The sequence below is a fragment of the Aotus nancymaae genome, unplaced genomic scaffold (assembly GCF_030222135.1).
Source record: "Aotus nancymaae isolate 86718 unplaced genomic scaffold, 86718_ANA_hifiasm-v0.15.2.pri h1tg000006l, whole genome shotgun sequence".
NCBI lineage: Eukaryota > Metazoa > Chordata > Mammalia > Primates > Aotidae > Aotus > Aotus nancymaae.
Window position 1 is genome coordinate 46,150,863 of NW_026988417.1, and position 14,570 is coordinate 46,165,432.

The 14,570-nt window shown below is 38.8% G+C and overlaps 1 protein-coding gene across 7 annotated transcripts in view; it reads right to left on the minus strand.

Annotated features, from left to right (window-relative positions):
- CORIN (corin, serine peptidase) overlaps positions 1-14,570 on the minus strand; it is a 289,036-nt gene that overhangs the window by 81,093 nt on the left and 193,373 nt on the right. For all 7 annotated transcript variants that reach the window (XR_010338930.1, XM_064366854.1, XM_064366846.1 and 4 more), the window contains 3 exons: positions 10,517-10,624; positions 2,487-2,600; positions 290-400 (listed from right to left, as the gene is read on the minus strand). Coding sequence is in view for 6 of the 7 variants with exons in the window: in XM_064366854.1 (XP_064222924.1) it covers positions 290-400; positions 2,487-2,600; positions 10,517-10,624 (333 nt within the window). In the remaining variant the exon portion in view is untranslated. The remainder of the gene's footprint in view (positions 1-289; positions 401-2,486; positions 2,601-10,516; positions 10,625-14,570) is intronic.

Genomic DNA, 14,570 nt, shown 5'->3' on the forward strand with positions numbered 1-14,570 from the left:
GGTTTTAATAAAGATTTTTTAAATCCTATTCCAGCAATTATATGATTACAACAATTTGAACCCAAATGTTTTTCCACATAAAACAGATATTTCAAATAGAGAAGTAACTTGGTGGGGAAATTTTCTGTGAGTTGGAAATAACATACATGGATCACCATCAGCTTTTATAACAGCAAAACAAAATAGATGAACTTGTTTAGTAAAATCTGGGAAGTAATTTAGGATTCATTTAGTTTCAGTGGCTGATAGGCATGAGAGAGTATAACAAATGGCAGAACAAGTAGCTCACCACAGTCCCATTCATCTGAACTGTCTGAACAGTCAGCTTCGCCGTCACACCACAGGTCACGTGACACACACGCGTGGTTAGCACATTCTAGCTCATCATCTTGGCAAAATGCTGGCATGGGGAACAAAAAGTGAGAAGGAAAACATTTTAGAAATAAATATGACTATCACTAACATGCATATCCTCATATGTCGGTAGGAGCATGGAAAGAAGAAAATATGTGATCTTTGAGGCCTCCCAATGGGCATGAAAACAGAATAACAGAATTTGTTAAATATTTTATAGACATCAATACACACAAAGAGCATTTAAACAGAATTACTACATTAAAGTGACTCAATGTTCTGATCTAACAATCAGACTGAATAAATAGTACTCACAGCAGCAGACATATGAAAGATCAGAGAACAGGGTTAAAATCTGCATGAGCAGAGCCTGAGGGATGAACAGACTGAAGTCACCTTAGAAAAACAGTCTCTGTCCACAGAGATGCATAGCAGGTTTCTTTTTCATGTCTATTATTAAATGACTCTCCAAATCAAATATAGTTCTCCTTTGGGTTTTAAAAATTATAGTAAACCTCCTTGATTGCCTACTTAACAACCATTTCCTTTCTTCCTCCTTTTTTCAAGGGAGCTCAATTTTGTTCAGGCCCCGACACCAGCCATTCCCAGCTCCAAAGGAAGATCCTGATTAGTTTAAGCTGGGCATGGCATTTTTCTGTCTACAGTTGCTTTTTTTTTTTCTGAATATAGTTAGTAGTTCAGGAGTAAACATGTGCTACGAGATCGGGGCCCCGGCCTACGGTTGCATGGGTTGTGCTTCACGAGACAGCTCCTACCCAAACTCTGCTGCTAGTCCATGCTCCCTAGTCTGGGGCAGGAGCAACCTTGAGAAAGCAGCATCTTTTTTTGATTGGTTCTCCCTGTGTGGTGCTTCTTTTTGCAGTTCAGCTGTTTGTAGGAAGTGTCTTTTCTTTTTTTTTTTTTTGAGACGGAGTTTCGTTCTTGTTACCCAGGCTGGAGTGCAATGGCGCGATCTCGGTTCACCGCAACCTCTGCCTCCTGGGTTCAGGCAATTCTCCTGCCTCAGCCTCCTGAGTAACTGGGATTACAGGCACGCACCACCGTGCCCAGCTAATTTTTTGTATTTTTAGTAGAGACGGGGTTTCACCATGTTGACCAGGATGGTCTTGATCTCTCGACCTCGTGATCCGCCCGCCTCGGCCTCCCAAAGTGCTGGGAAGGAAGTGTCTTTTCTAACTACACAAAGGCTCCTGATAGCTAGCTGTGACTCTGCCCAAAGTTGACCTGAGCGAATCCCTTCATGATATCTTGGAGATAAGGGCATGGTTCTTCCTCCTTCCAGCTGGACATGATCAAGGAAGCATGGTGCCCCAGATGCCCCTGGCAATGCCATCTTTTCACCATTGTGGGAGCCAGCCTGAGTTGAAACTGAACTGAAAAACCCACAGACAAGGTGCTGAACTCCCACATACTGCCTCAAGAGTCCATCCTACACTTGACTCTTTATATGATAATATAAAACATGTAATATGCATATGATAATAAAAGATAAATGTTTTCATTGTTTGTCATTTTGATTTGGGCTTTTATGTTACTTGTAGGTAAAACATCTTAAGAGATATAATTACTTTCTGGTTCTAAAAGCAATGGCCATTCATTTAGAAAATGTAGAAAAGATAGCACAAAAATTTAATAATTCCACCACCCAAAGATTATGACTGTAACCTTTTAATTATGGCTTTCTGATCTTTTTCTATGTGTGGATATATGTACTTTCAAAACTCAGGACAACAGTGCACATAATACTGAATATTTTGTTTTACTCGACTAATGATATAATAATGAGTCCAAGAGAAACTTTTCTTCTCCAATTTGATTTTAATATTTACATTATTTTATTTTATAGTTGTAGTTTCTGTTCCCTATTTTTGGATATTTGGGGGTATTTTAATTTTCCCACATTATAAATAATGCCAGTAGAATATTATAGTGTATATATTTTACACATATTTAGTTGTCTTCTTAGAACATGTCTTTAAAAGTGGAGTTTGATCAAAAGATGTGAAAATACTAAAAGATATTTTGCACATTTTTTTAGCTTGTATTCAAAATAAACTTAACTGGTGTTTAAAATAAAAACGCTGTATTGACAAATTCACATAAGCACTTACAGCAGTTTTTTTCATCCATGTTATCAGGGCAGTCTGGGAACCCATCGCAGATCACTGTGTGCTTCAAACATTGTTTATTGGATGGACATTCCCAAAGATCTCTCTCTTTACAACCTAGAGACAGAAGAAAAGCTTATTCGTAATAGATGTGGAGTTAAAAGTAATGATGAATTCAATAATGTAGAAAAATTACACTATAAAGGCATGATGTCTTTTTCTAAAAAATTTTGACCCCTACATACCATGAATAATATAATTTTGAAAGTAGAAATACACAATCATATTCATATTGTGATATGAATTGTACAGTTCTCCTAACAGAATATCAAAAGTGACATATGGGGCCAGGTGCAGTGGCTTGAGCCTGTAATCTCAGCACTTTGGAAGGCCAAGGTGGGCAGATCACTTGAGCTCAGCAGTTCGAGACCAGGCCAAGATAATGAAATCCCATCTCTACTAAAAAAATATAAAAATTAGCTAGGGGTGGTGGTGCATGCCTGTAATCCCAGCTACTTGGGAGGTTAAGTCAGGAGAATCACTTGAACTTCGGAGGCGGAGGTGGCAGTGAGCTGAGATCATAACACACTCCAGTCTGGCTGACAGAACAAGACTCTGTCTCCAAAAAAAAAAAAAAAAAAAAAAAAAAAAAAAACATGTGACATAAAGGACATGGAGAAAAAATTTAAATTTAAAAGCAGGCATACATTAACATTCATCTTTAGCTGTTCCTTTTTCTTTCTGAGTCAAATTAGTGTCAATGCATAAGACTTACCTATAAAATAAAAATACACCAGTCTAGTGATCTAAATGCATATCATCTTAAAATGTAATTTTATTCAATAAATCAAAAGCCCATCTGTTTGTTTAGCAAAAGAAGCTCCTTCTATGCCAAATATCTACAAAACTAGTTTAACAGCCACGTGAAAAAGCTATTACTTTATGGTAGTCAGAGGCCTAAAGTTGGAAACTTCATCAATTAATATGAGATATGAATATAATTTGCACATTAATGTAATAACAAACTATAATTTGCCTATGAAATAGCAAGCACTTGTGATGTCTTTAATAAATGCCATTAACAATTCATGTGTAGTGCATTTCATATGCCTGCTAAAGTCTGGCAAGGGTCTAATATGTTTTTGTCACTCCGGTCATTGTAATATGTTTTGCCAGTCTGGCCCTGGCCAGGCTGTGAAGTACATGAAGGAAGAGATTACATGGCAAACAACTAACTTTGAGTACCTCCCACCCTCTTGCTGAGAGCAAAGGCTAGCATGTGGCAGGCCCTCAACATGTGCGTGTTTTAAGAACTTCATTTCACGGAAGGAACAAAATGTCTCTGGCTTTCAGGAAAAGATAATTTATTTTAAGGTCAGTGAAATGCAAAGCAGTGATCAAATAAGAAGTTTCTTAAAGAATGTTATTTTTCATCTGACCTACTACAAATAAATCAGATAAATTTTGTAAATGATTGACTCGGGTTTCTTGGAATCCATTATAAGAAAAAAATTGGTTTTCAAAAATTTTTATTAAAAACAACTATTAAAATAAGTGACCCAAAATTTTTACAATAAGCTAAAATTAGATTTAGTGTGTTTCATCATCCAAAGATACAGGAAATAAATAGTGAGAGTCTTTCACTGCCTGATAATCTGGAGTGGTCTTAGGCCCAGGAACATCCATTCCAAGAACTCACAGGGACATCATCTAGAGTTTTCAGCTAGGAGAGGATCCAGACAGCATCTGAAAAGTTCTGACAATAAGAGTCTCCTGAGATTTGAGAAAGAGGCTGAAGTCTGCCCTCTGTGAAGACAAATAGTACAGTCTGCTCATTCTACCAGAGAGCAAAAAACATCAAGAAAGAGGGCTCAACATTCCATGCACGGTGCCAGCCCTTCTCCGGGGCTACTTCTCTGTCACAAAACATACCACTTGCTAATACAGAATGAAAGAAAATAGCTTGAGTTTTTCTGACTATTCACAAGGCACATTCTTCCTAAGAGTACAAGGAAGAACTTAAGACATTTGCTATGAGATGATGAAATACTGCAGAAATAGATCATCTGGGTCAGAAGGTCCTTTAAAGTGCATCCTCACAAATAATAATAATGATGATAATGAGATAAAGTGTATTATCCACTATGTATCTACATTCCAGATATTAGCTTTAATTCTTAACACTGTAATGTCAGTGTTACGCTCACCATTTTATAAGTGAGGCAACTAACGTTTAGAGAAGTTAAATCCTTCCGTATCACAGCTCCACGGAGAAAGATCTGGATGGGATTCAGGTACGAGTCTTTAATTGCGGTCCTTTGCAAAATGCAAATGTGTGGCACGTATAAGAGGTAGACGCAGTGGAAGCACAGCTCTGGAATCAGACAACTGGATCTGAATCCTAGTTCCAAATGTCACGAGCTGTGTGAGCTTGGATAAGTTACTTGACTTCTCCAAACCTTGGTTTCTATACATCTAAAATACAAATCATAATGCCTGCTTCATAGGGTTGCTATAAACATTAAATGAGCACTCCATAAGCATTCAGTTTTTACCCCTCCATGTCTTCTCTTTTCTTGTAAAAGTTTGCATAGCATTGTGGAGTTACAGTGAGCACAGAAGAAGTAGGATAAAAACAGAGAGACATTAGTCACATGGGAGACAGTATTATTTTGAAAAGAAACCGCTTTCTTTGTAAAGTGACATTTTGGTGTACTTATGTTTGTATATTCTAAGAGGAAAAAGGTATGATTCCATCAAAAATTAAAAGCAGGCATGGATGAGATGGGCTGTTTAATGCAGCTGTAGGTTATGAAATCAAATAATTGTTGATGTCAGAATAATAACCTCCCCTGCACAGAGACAATAGCAACACCCACTAATTGAGGATACAGTGTTCCAAAAAATTGACCAATTCATCCCAGTTTGCCTGGGAATTAACTGATTTGAACACGAAGTGTCCCTTCTTCCAAAAGACCTCCATCAGTCCCAGGCAAATCAGGTTGACTGGTCACACTAAGTGTGCTAAGCATTCATCTGGGTTTTTTGCTTACTCTGTCCCTCATTTTCACAAAAACTCTACGAAATAGGCTGTCCTGCCAGAGGCAGTCTCCCCACCCTAAAATGGAATATCTTGCTTCTCTACAAAAACAGTTGTCATTATAAATAACGTCAGAAAATCACTATAAAGCAGGTGTTTTTTTCTTCTCTAAGAATCTCTTAGCTATGCAGCTATAAAGGAGATCCACTCATCCTTTTGAGTTGAGCTACATGAAATTTTTAAATTCTCACCCTTCAGAGGGGAGCCGTTCACAAGGAGGAATGAGAAAAGGTAATGCTGCATTCTTGAGCTGGCAAAGGCTGGAACAGTCTGGATCCAGCCACCCTGGACCAGTGTCTGCCCCAGGAAGTGGCTGTGGATGTGACTTAGAGGAGTTCATAGGAGCTGTAGCAGCCAGAGTACAGGCCTAGCAGGTGTGAAGAGCCTTCTACAGCATGCAGGATCCTGGGCAACAGAGCTTCTTCCCTCAAAGCATGGCAGCAAAAAGCTCTGCCTCTGCACCTGCCGTAGCAGGTGGAACAGAGGACCTGCCTCCCACTGTGGTCCAGGCCTGACTATCAGGGGAGCAATACCACCACAGGTTATCCAGCCACCATCCAGCTGGAAAGTCTCAGCAGCCTACCCAATTCCTGAGTCACCTCCCGCTTTTAGCAGTGCCATTTTTATGGCATGCTCTTCAATATACAGTGGCCCATTCTCCTGTGAAAGAAGCAGGATGAAGAAATGGATGGGACTTTAAACTGCATGGCTCTAATCCTAGAAACAGAGAACATCCAACCCAAAACCAACACTAACTCCAGGAAAAGACATCACCCATCTACCTGAGTTTACTATGTGAGCCAGGGGCCTCGCCCAGGCCCAGCTTTAGCCCGACAGGCCAGCCTACTCTCACTTGCAGTAAAGAGCTGTCAGAAACAAGGCTAAGCTAGACAGGACTCCTTCCGTCAAGGGAGATTGCTGGGGCAGCTTTTGAAAGGAATCACCTCCTGATTTCCTACCACCACAGCAGGTGAGTTCTTGGTTATTGTCTTCTGAGGATGAACAGGGCATGTTATAAGCACTCCAAGCTGTGGGAGATAATGTGAGTATTCTCTGCATCTTACTCAGAGAAGTAAAGTGACTGACCAAAAGTCACACAGCCTCTAAGGCTAAGTCAGTATGTAAATTCAAGTCTAAGTCTACACAGAACAGTCTGCCATTTCAGTCTGCCTTCCCAAGACACCACAGAAGACAATGAAACAGTTAACCAAGTACCTAAAGGGAAGGAGAAAATTTCTCCCTTAACATGGAAAATTAAACCCTACAGAGTGATGAGAAATCAGTTCTGAAAATTCATCCTGAAAGTACATTTGTGGATATGCCAAAGCTATGGACATAATTACTTTCACTCTTCTGCTAGCTACAGAGCAGAGTGGTCTCCTCCCCAAGCAAAGAGAGACAAAAGCATAGAGACTGGTGGTATTTGGAGTGTTAAGAAAGCCAGTTAAGCCCTTATGTGAGACATCTCATAGAAATGCTATCAAAGAATCCAAAAAGAAAACATGCCTTCTGGAAACCCTTTGAAATCAAGCTGTAAAACCCATAAATATCAGAGTGAGATCTTGTAATACAACCTAAGGGTATTTTGACTCTCAGAAATGGGCTCAGGTTATATTTGAGGATTTTATTTTATTTAACATCAAGAGGAGACCAAAGATAGGTGAAGAAGTGATTTTAAACATCTTAAGATAAACAGAAAGTCACTTAATGACACTCGAACATTTGTATTGCTGTCAATCTTTTCTCCATATACCTTTTACTTAGAATAGTGATCAACGAGTAATTTTGATTCTGTGTTTCATGTAATAAAGGATTCTATTTTGACAGTCGACATAAGGCACCTGCTGTAGCTATATTTTCATTTAACTGCTCCAATGGGACTTGCTGCTTGCTTACGTCACAGCCCAGGTACCACCTGCTGTTGTAGCTGACCCAAATCATGGAGGTAAAGCCTAGCGAGAGCTAACCTCACTTCCGCACTCTATAGAGAGTGATAGAAAATATATAACACTTTAGTTGAAAAATATAATACCTTTGCTTTCCTTAGCTCTCCTTTCTTTAATGTGATTCTTGATCATTTATTTGCCCATGTCTTTCCCTCATGCTCCACTGCATGGCTATCAATGCTTGGAAAATGTTATGTTGAAAACAAACTCATTTATCCAGCTGCTAGTTTTACAGGCAGCTCCATCTATATCATATATGCTCAATTACTGACATACCATCAATCCTCAAGACAATGCTGTACTTCTGTACTGACATAGTGCAGACTCTGCTTAGCATTCCCGTTTCTTAGGCTTCCTTCCCATATCAAGTTTGCATAATTCATCCCAACACTTGTTGAAAACTTTTCTGCTACTGACATTTTCAATTCTTGTTTACATTGGCAATTACACAATCAAAGCAACCTCAACAACGAAAATCTACCACAAGAACTGGAGACATTTAAGACGAATATTACTGATTGCTAAATTTCTAATACATGTATTTTAAAAGTGTGTTTATAAATTAAATGCTTTGGCTACCACATTTTTCTGCTACAAAAGTGTTAAAGAAACAAGAAGTAAAGTTAGTTTCTCACACAATATTTATTTTATAACTGAGTTAAATAAGTATTGTTTTGAGGGGAAACTCAATAACCTTGTTAAAAATTCTGAGGCAGCTGCAGATTCATGACAATGAATCAAACACCTAATACCACAATGGACGGAATAAGTCAGAAAGGCAAGAAGCCTGGGGTGAAACTCAGCTTCGCTGGAACTGGTGCTTGCATTACTGGGTGGTGTGTCTACGCACATACAGAAATGGAAAGACAAACAGTAAGGAGGCGAACAGAAGCAGAAATGGATGGCTTCCCATTATTCCTGTGTTGAGCCTTCATCAACCCCACTTCTTTATTTGAAGTGGTGTGTCCTCCCACATCACTGAACAAGCCCATTCAAATGCGTGCATAAGTCCCAAACGGGAAAGAAGTATGTAAAGTTTTCTATTGTTAGTCACTTGGAAAACTTCTCATAAATTAGTAATGCTGGAGCAATTAACTCCAAATGTATTATTTCTCACTCACTTTTAACTTTCTTTAACTAGAGCACTCAATAGTGCTGTTGATTTTTTGGATTTTTTATAGAGATTGGACAATATATTCTATCATTTTGGTGTGCCTTTAATTGTATGGTTAAAATACTGGTGAAAACCAATTACTTAACTAGAAACCTGATATTTTAGGGTCGTTTAAGTCCTATACCAATACTATAGTACTTTAAGGTTCCTTTTTTGAGAATATATTCTACAACTTAGAACTTTTTGTCTTGGTAAGGCAGTGTTTTTTTTTTTTTTTTTTAACTAAGCTTTTGTATTTCTCAAATATCTAGTCCCCTACTGCAAATTTAGATCTAGCCGTCCCAAGAAGGTATCATGCAACCTCTTTGAACCATTTAAGATAATCTATTTTAAATTGCATCTCAAAATACCATGACCCATCAAAGTCATAGTTAAGTGAACAAATCTAATACATTCTCAATAAATCACTTATTAAGGGATATTCAATGAGTTTTGATTTATTTCTTTAAAAAAAACACAAGCAAACAATAGTAGCTTCTCAAAACACTGTACATTCCTCCATAACAAAATTACACCAGCCACTGTACCGTCATTCTGACAGCTGGAGTTTTCTGGAAGATACACTTGTCCAATTTATAGAAGCTGACAGGATTTCAGTTGATTGCTTGTGACATTTTGTCTAGACCAGAAGGGCAATGTTTACCACAGAAAATACACTTAATGGAGCAAGGCAATATTTCATACTTCAAAGGCCAAAAGAATGAAATGATTTCAAAAGATTTACTGCCATATATGTTTTCATGAAACAGTATCAATTCTTCTTAGACAGGAAAGGCTAAATAATCATAACCAAACCATTCTGTGGATAGATCTTCAATCTTTTGGCTTTCCTCTAAAATACTGTTGATTAAAAACCATTGTCTGACATCTGTTCCCTAACACATTACAAGTACAAAGATTTGCAGGGAAACAAAATGAGAATGAACTCCACTCAAATTACCATTGGCATTTATGACTTTTCCACTGGTGATTTTGGAACTTGATGGCAGAAATGTCAAGAAGAGTTATCCTCTGCCGACATGGAAAATATATGAGAGGACATAAAAATGAATTCCAATTAAACTGGGAATGCTGGAGTCTGAACTCTGTCTTCGTGTATCTAGATGTCTATTTAGTAACATGGGAAGCATATGTAAAAGAACTACTATTTTGACTTTAGAACAGATAACAACTGCTTTATAATTTAATAATAAAAATAATTCCTTACATTCGTGAGTTGCTTCTCCTTTTACTAAGTGTTTGCAAATATAGGAGTCCCCCTCTACCCTTATCTGTGGTTTCAGTTTCCACGGTTCCAGTTACCCCTGGTTAAGCATGGTTCAAAAAGGTTGGCACAGTACAATAAGGTATTTTAGAGAGAGAGAAATAACATTCACATTACTTTTATTTCCATATATTGTTATAATTGATCCATTTTATTATTAGTTACTGTTAATCTCTCACCGCACCTAATTTATAAATTTAACTCTATCATTAAGTACATATGTGTAGGAAAAAGGATAGTACTACATATATGGGGTCCCATACAATCTATGGTTTCAGGCATCCACTGGGGGTCTTGGAACGTATCTGCACGGATAAGGGGTAGGGTACTGTACATATCAGGATTATATAGAAGTGTAATTTAGAAGAAATCAGGAATTAAGAAAAATGCTTAAAATATATGCCATGCTGTTCAACAATTTAAGAAGTAAAGGCATTAGCATTCAATCCTAGTCCTACTATCAGTGAATAGTTTACATTTTAAACAGAGTTTCTTATTCTATTCCAGTTATTACTGTACATTCAAGAAAGCACCATTGCACAAACATACCACAGTTTTCCTCATCACTGTCATCGTCACAGTCGGCCTGGCCGTCACATCTTCTGGAAGCCAGAACACACCGTCCTGAGTGGCACTTGAAATGACTAGGTGAACATTCTGTTAAAAACAATATTACAGTTAAAGGGCTGAAAACCTGGAAACATCGGCGAATTTATGTATTTACTTGTAGGATGTTGTCAAAGAGCTTTTACTGAAGGTAAGTGTGGTCCTTGAAAAGCGAAATAGCCATTTCACTTTGGCATTCTTCTGCCTGTTAATCAGCATCTTTCTCCTTCATTCTTGGCCTCATCTCTCTAGATGAGCAGTTTAATGTCTATGTATTACAATGATTAAGTTTCTTTCCAAATGGGACAACCAAACAATTGCCAGAGTCTGACAGGCCTTGTGGCGTCAGTGCTCCTGACTACCTAGCATCTCTCAATGTGTCAAAATCATTTCCATGCCCTCATCTTTCCACCTGGTCCACACTTCCATTTCTCTGCTTAATGCTCCTATATTGCCATGGTCCCCAAATGTTTTTTACTGGAAGGAACCAAGGTTTGATGTTCACCTTTGCCTTCAGGATCCCTAGAATAAAAGCATCCATTCATAATGGGCTCTGTAAGTGAAGTACAGTTTTAGAAACACTTGGAGTACTAATTAAACTCATCTCTGAGTCATTATTTTTAATTTTAAAATGATTTTTTGTGGGAAAGATGGAGCAAGATGGCCAAATAGAAGCCTCCACCAACTGTCCTTTCTGCAGGAACACCAACCTGAACAACTATCCACACAAAAAAGCACCTTCCTAAGAACTAAAAATCATATGAGCAATCCTAATACCTGCTTTTAATTTCAGATCACTGAAAAAGCGCTGAAAAGCGTAGGAAAGACAGTCTTGAATCATCGACACCACCCCTTCCCCATTCCACAGCAAGAGCTGCATGGCACCAAGAAAGAGAGAATCTGCGCACTTGCAGGAAGGAGAGTGCAGTGATTGTGGGACTTTGCATTGGAACGAACTCAGTGCTGGCCTGTCACAGCAGAAAGCAACACCAGGCAGAGCTCAGCCAGTGCCCATGTATGGAGGGAGCATTTAGACCAACCCCAGCCAAAGGGGAATCACCCTTCCCAGTGGTCAGATTTAAGTTCTGGCAAGCCTGACCACCACAGGCTAGAATGCTTTTGGGTCCTTAATAAACTTGAAAGGCAGTTTAGCCCACAAGGACTGCAATTATTGGGTAAGTGCTGGTGCTGTGCAGTGCTTGGTGTCCGTGGACTTGGGGGCATGCAATCTAGTGCATGCCACAGGGTGGCCAAGAGAGTGCCTGTGCCACCCCTTCCCCAACCCCAGGCAGGCACAACTTGCAGCTCAGAAAGAGGCTCCTTTCTTCTGCTTGAGGAGAGGAGAGGGGAGAGTAAAGGGGACTTTGTCTTGCAACTTGGATATCAGCTTAGCCACAGTAGAACTGAGGACCAGGCAGAGTCCTGTCTTGAGGCCCCATTTCAGGCCCTAGCTTCCAGACAACATTTCTAGACATATCTTCAACCAAAGGGAACCCATTGCCTTGAAGAAAAGGATCCAGTCCTGGGCAGAATTAATTACCAGCTGACTAAAGAGCCCTTGGGCCTTGAATAATCAGCAGCAGCACTCAGGCAATACTTGCCCATGACCTTCAGTGAGACTCTGAGATGTGCTGGCTTCAGGTATGACTCAACACATTCCCAGCTGTGATGGCTACAGGGAGAAACTCCTGCTTAAGAACAGGAAAAGGAAGAGTAAAAGAAACTTTGTCTTGTAGCTTAGGTACCAGGCTCAGCCACAGTCAGGTAGAACATCAAGTGGACTCTTGGAGGTCTCCGATTCTAAGCCCTGGCTCTTGGATGATATTCCTGGATGTGCCCTGAGTCGGAGACGAGCCCAGTGTCCTGAAGTGAGAGTCCCAGGCCTGGCAGCATTCACCAGAGGCTGACTGAAGAGCTCTTGGACCCTGAGTGAACACTCGTGGTATGGCAGTGCTTGTCATGGGCCTGGGGTGGCAGTGATCATGAGGAGAGATCACTACCACTCTTCCATAACCTGTTTGTGGAATGAGGAAGAGTGAGAAGAACTTTGACTTGTGGCTTGGGCACCAATACTGCAGAAATTCAAAGGATCATTAGAGGCTACCATGAGTAACTATATACTAATAAATTGGAAAACCTATGAGAGATGAATATATTCCTAGAATTATAAAACCTACTAAGATTGAACCATGAAAAAATCTAAAATCTGAACAGAATAATAAGTAATGCTATTTAAGTAATAATTAAAAGTGTTTCAGCAGGAAAAAAAAAAAAAAAAAAGCCTGGGACCCAATGGCTTCACTGCTGAATTTTGCCAAATATTTAAAGAAGAATTAATACCAATCCTGCTCAACCTACTCCAAAAAATAGAGGATGAGGGAATACATCCAAACTCATTCTATGAAGCCAGTATTACCCTGATACCAAAGCTAGACACAGACACATCAAAAAAAGAAAACTACAAGCCAATCTCCTTGATGAACATTGATGTAAAAGTCCTCAAGAAAATACCAGCAAACTGAATTCAACAACACATTAAAAGGTCATTCATCATGATCATTTAGGATTTATAGGAGTGATGCAAAGATGATGTAACATATGCAAATCAATCAATGTAATATATCATATCGACAGAATGAAGGACAAAAACCATATGATCATTTCAGTTGATGCATCTGATAAAATTCAACATCCCTTCTTGAAAAAAAAAATTCCTCTCCAAAACCTAGGTAAGAAGGAACATACCTTGGCAAAATAAAAGCCATTTATGACAGACCCACAGCTAGTATCAAACCAAATGGGGAAAAACTGAAAGCCTTACCTCTAAGATCTGGAACATGACAAGAATACCCATTCTCACCACTGTTTTTCCATATAGTAATAGAAGTCCTAGCTGATGCAGTTAAATAAGAGAAAGAAAGAAAGGGCATCCAAATTGGAAACAAGTCAAATTATTCTTGATTGCAAATGATATGATCTTATCTTTGGAAAAACCTAAAGACTCCACCAAAAAACCATAGAACTGATAAACAAATTCAGTAAAGTCACAAGATACAAAATCAACATACAAAAATTAGTATCATTTTTATATGCAAATAACAAAAAATCTAAAAGAGAAACCATGAAAGTAATCTCATTTACAAAAGCCACAAATAAGATAAAATACCTGGAAATCAACTTAACCAAAGAAGTGAAAGGTCTCTGTGATAAAAACCATGAAACTGATGAAACAAATTAAACAGAACACAAAACACAGAAAGATAATCCATGTTCATGGATTGGAAGAATTAATATTGTTAAACTTCCCATACTATGTGTATTGGGCCATTCTTGCATTGCCGTAAAGAAATACCTGATATGCATAACTTATAAAGAGGTTTATTTGGTTCATGGTTCTGTAGGCTTTACAGGAAGCCTTTAGAGTCTGCTTGGTTTCTAGGGAGGCCTCATGAAGCTTACAATTATGGCAGCAGGTAAAGGGGGAGCAGGAATGTCACAGGGCAAAAGCAGGAACAAGAGAGAGACAGAGTTGGAGGGAGGTGCCATGACCAGATATCCTGTGAACTCAGAGTGAAAGTTCACTTACCACCAAAGCAATGAATGGCTCAAACCATTCATGAAGGATCTGCCCCCATGATCCAAACACCTCCCACCACATCCCACTTCAATACTAGGGATTACATCTCAACATGACATTTGAATAGGGAAAAATATTCAAACTACATCATTCTGTTCTGTCTTTTCCCAAATCTCAAGTCTTTCTCATATTTCAGAATACAATCATCCCTTCTCAATAGCTCCCCCAAAGTCTTAACTTATTCCAGCATTAACTCAAAAGTTCCAAGTCCCAAATCCAAAGTCTTAGCCCAAATCCAAATGAGTTCCTTCTACCTATAAGCCTGTAATATCAAAATAAGGTATTTCCTTCCAAGATACAATGGCTGATTGGCATTGGGTAAACATTCCTATTTCAAAAGGGATAAATTGGCTAAAAGAA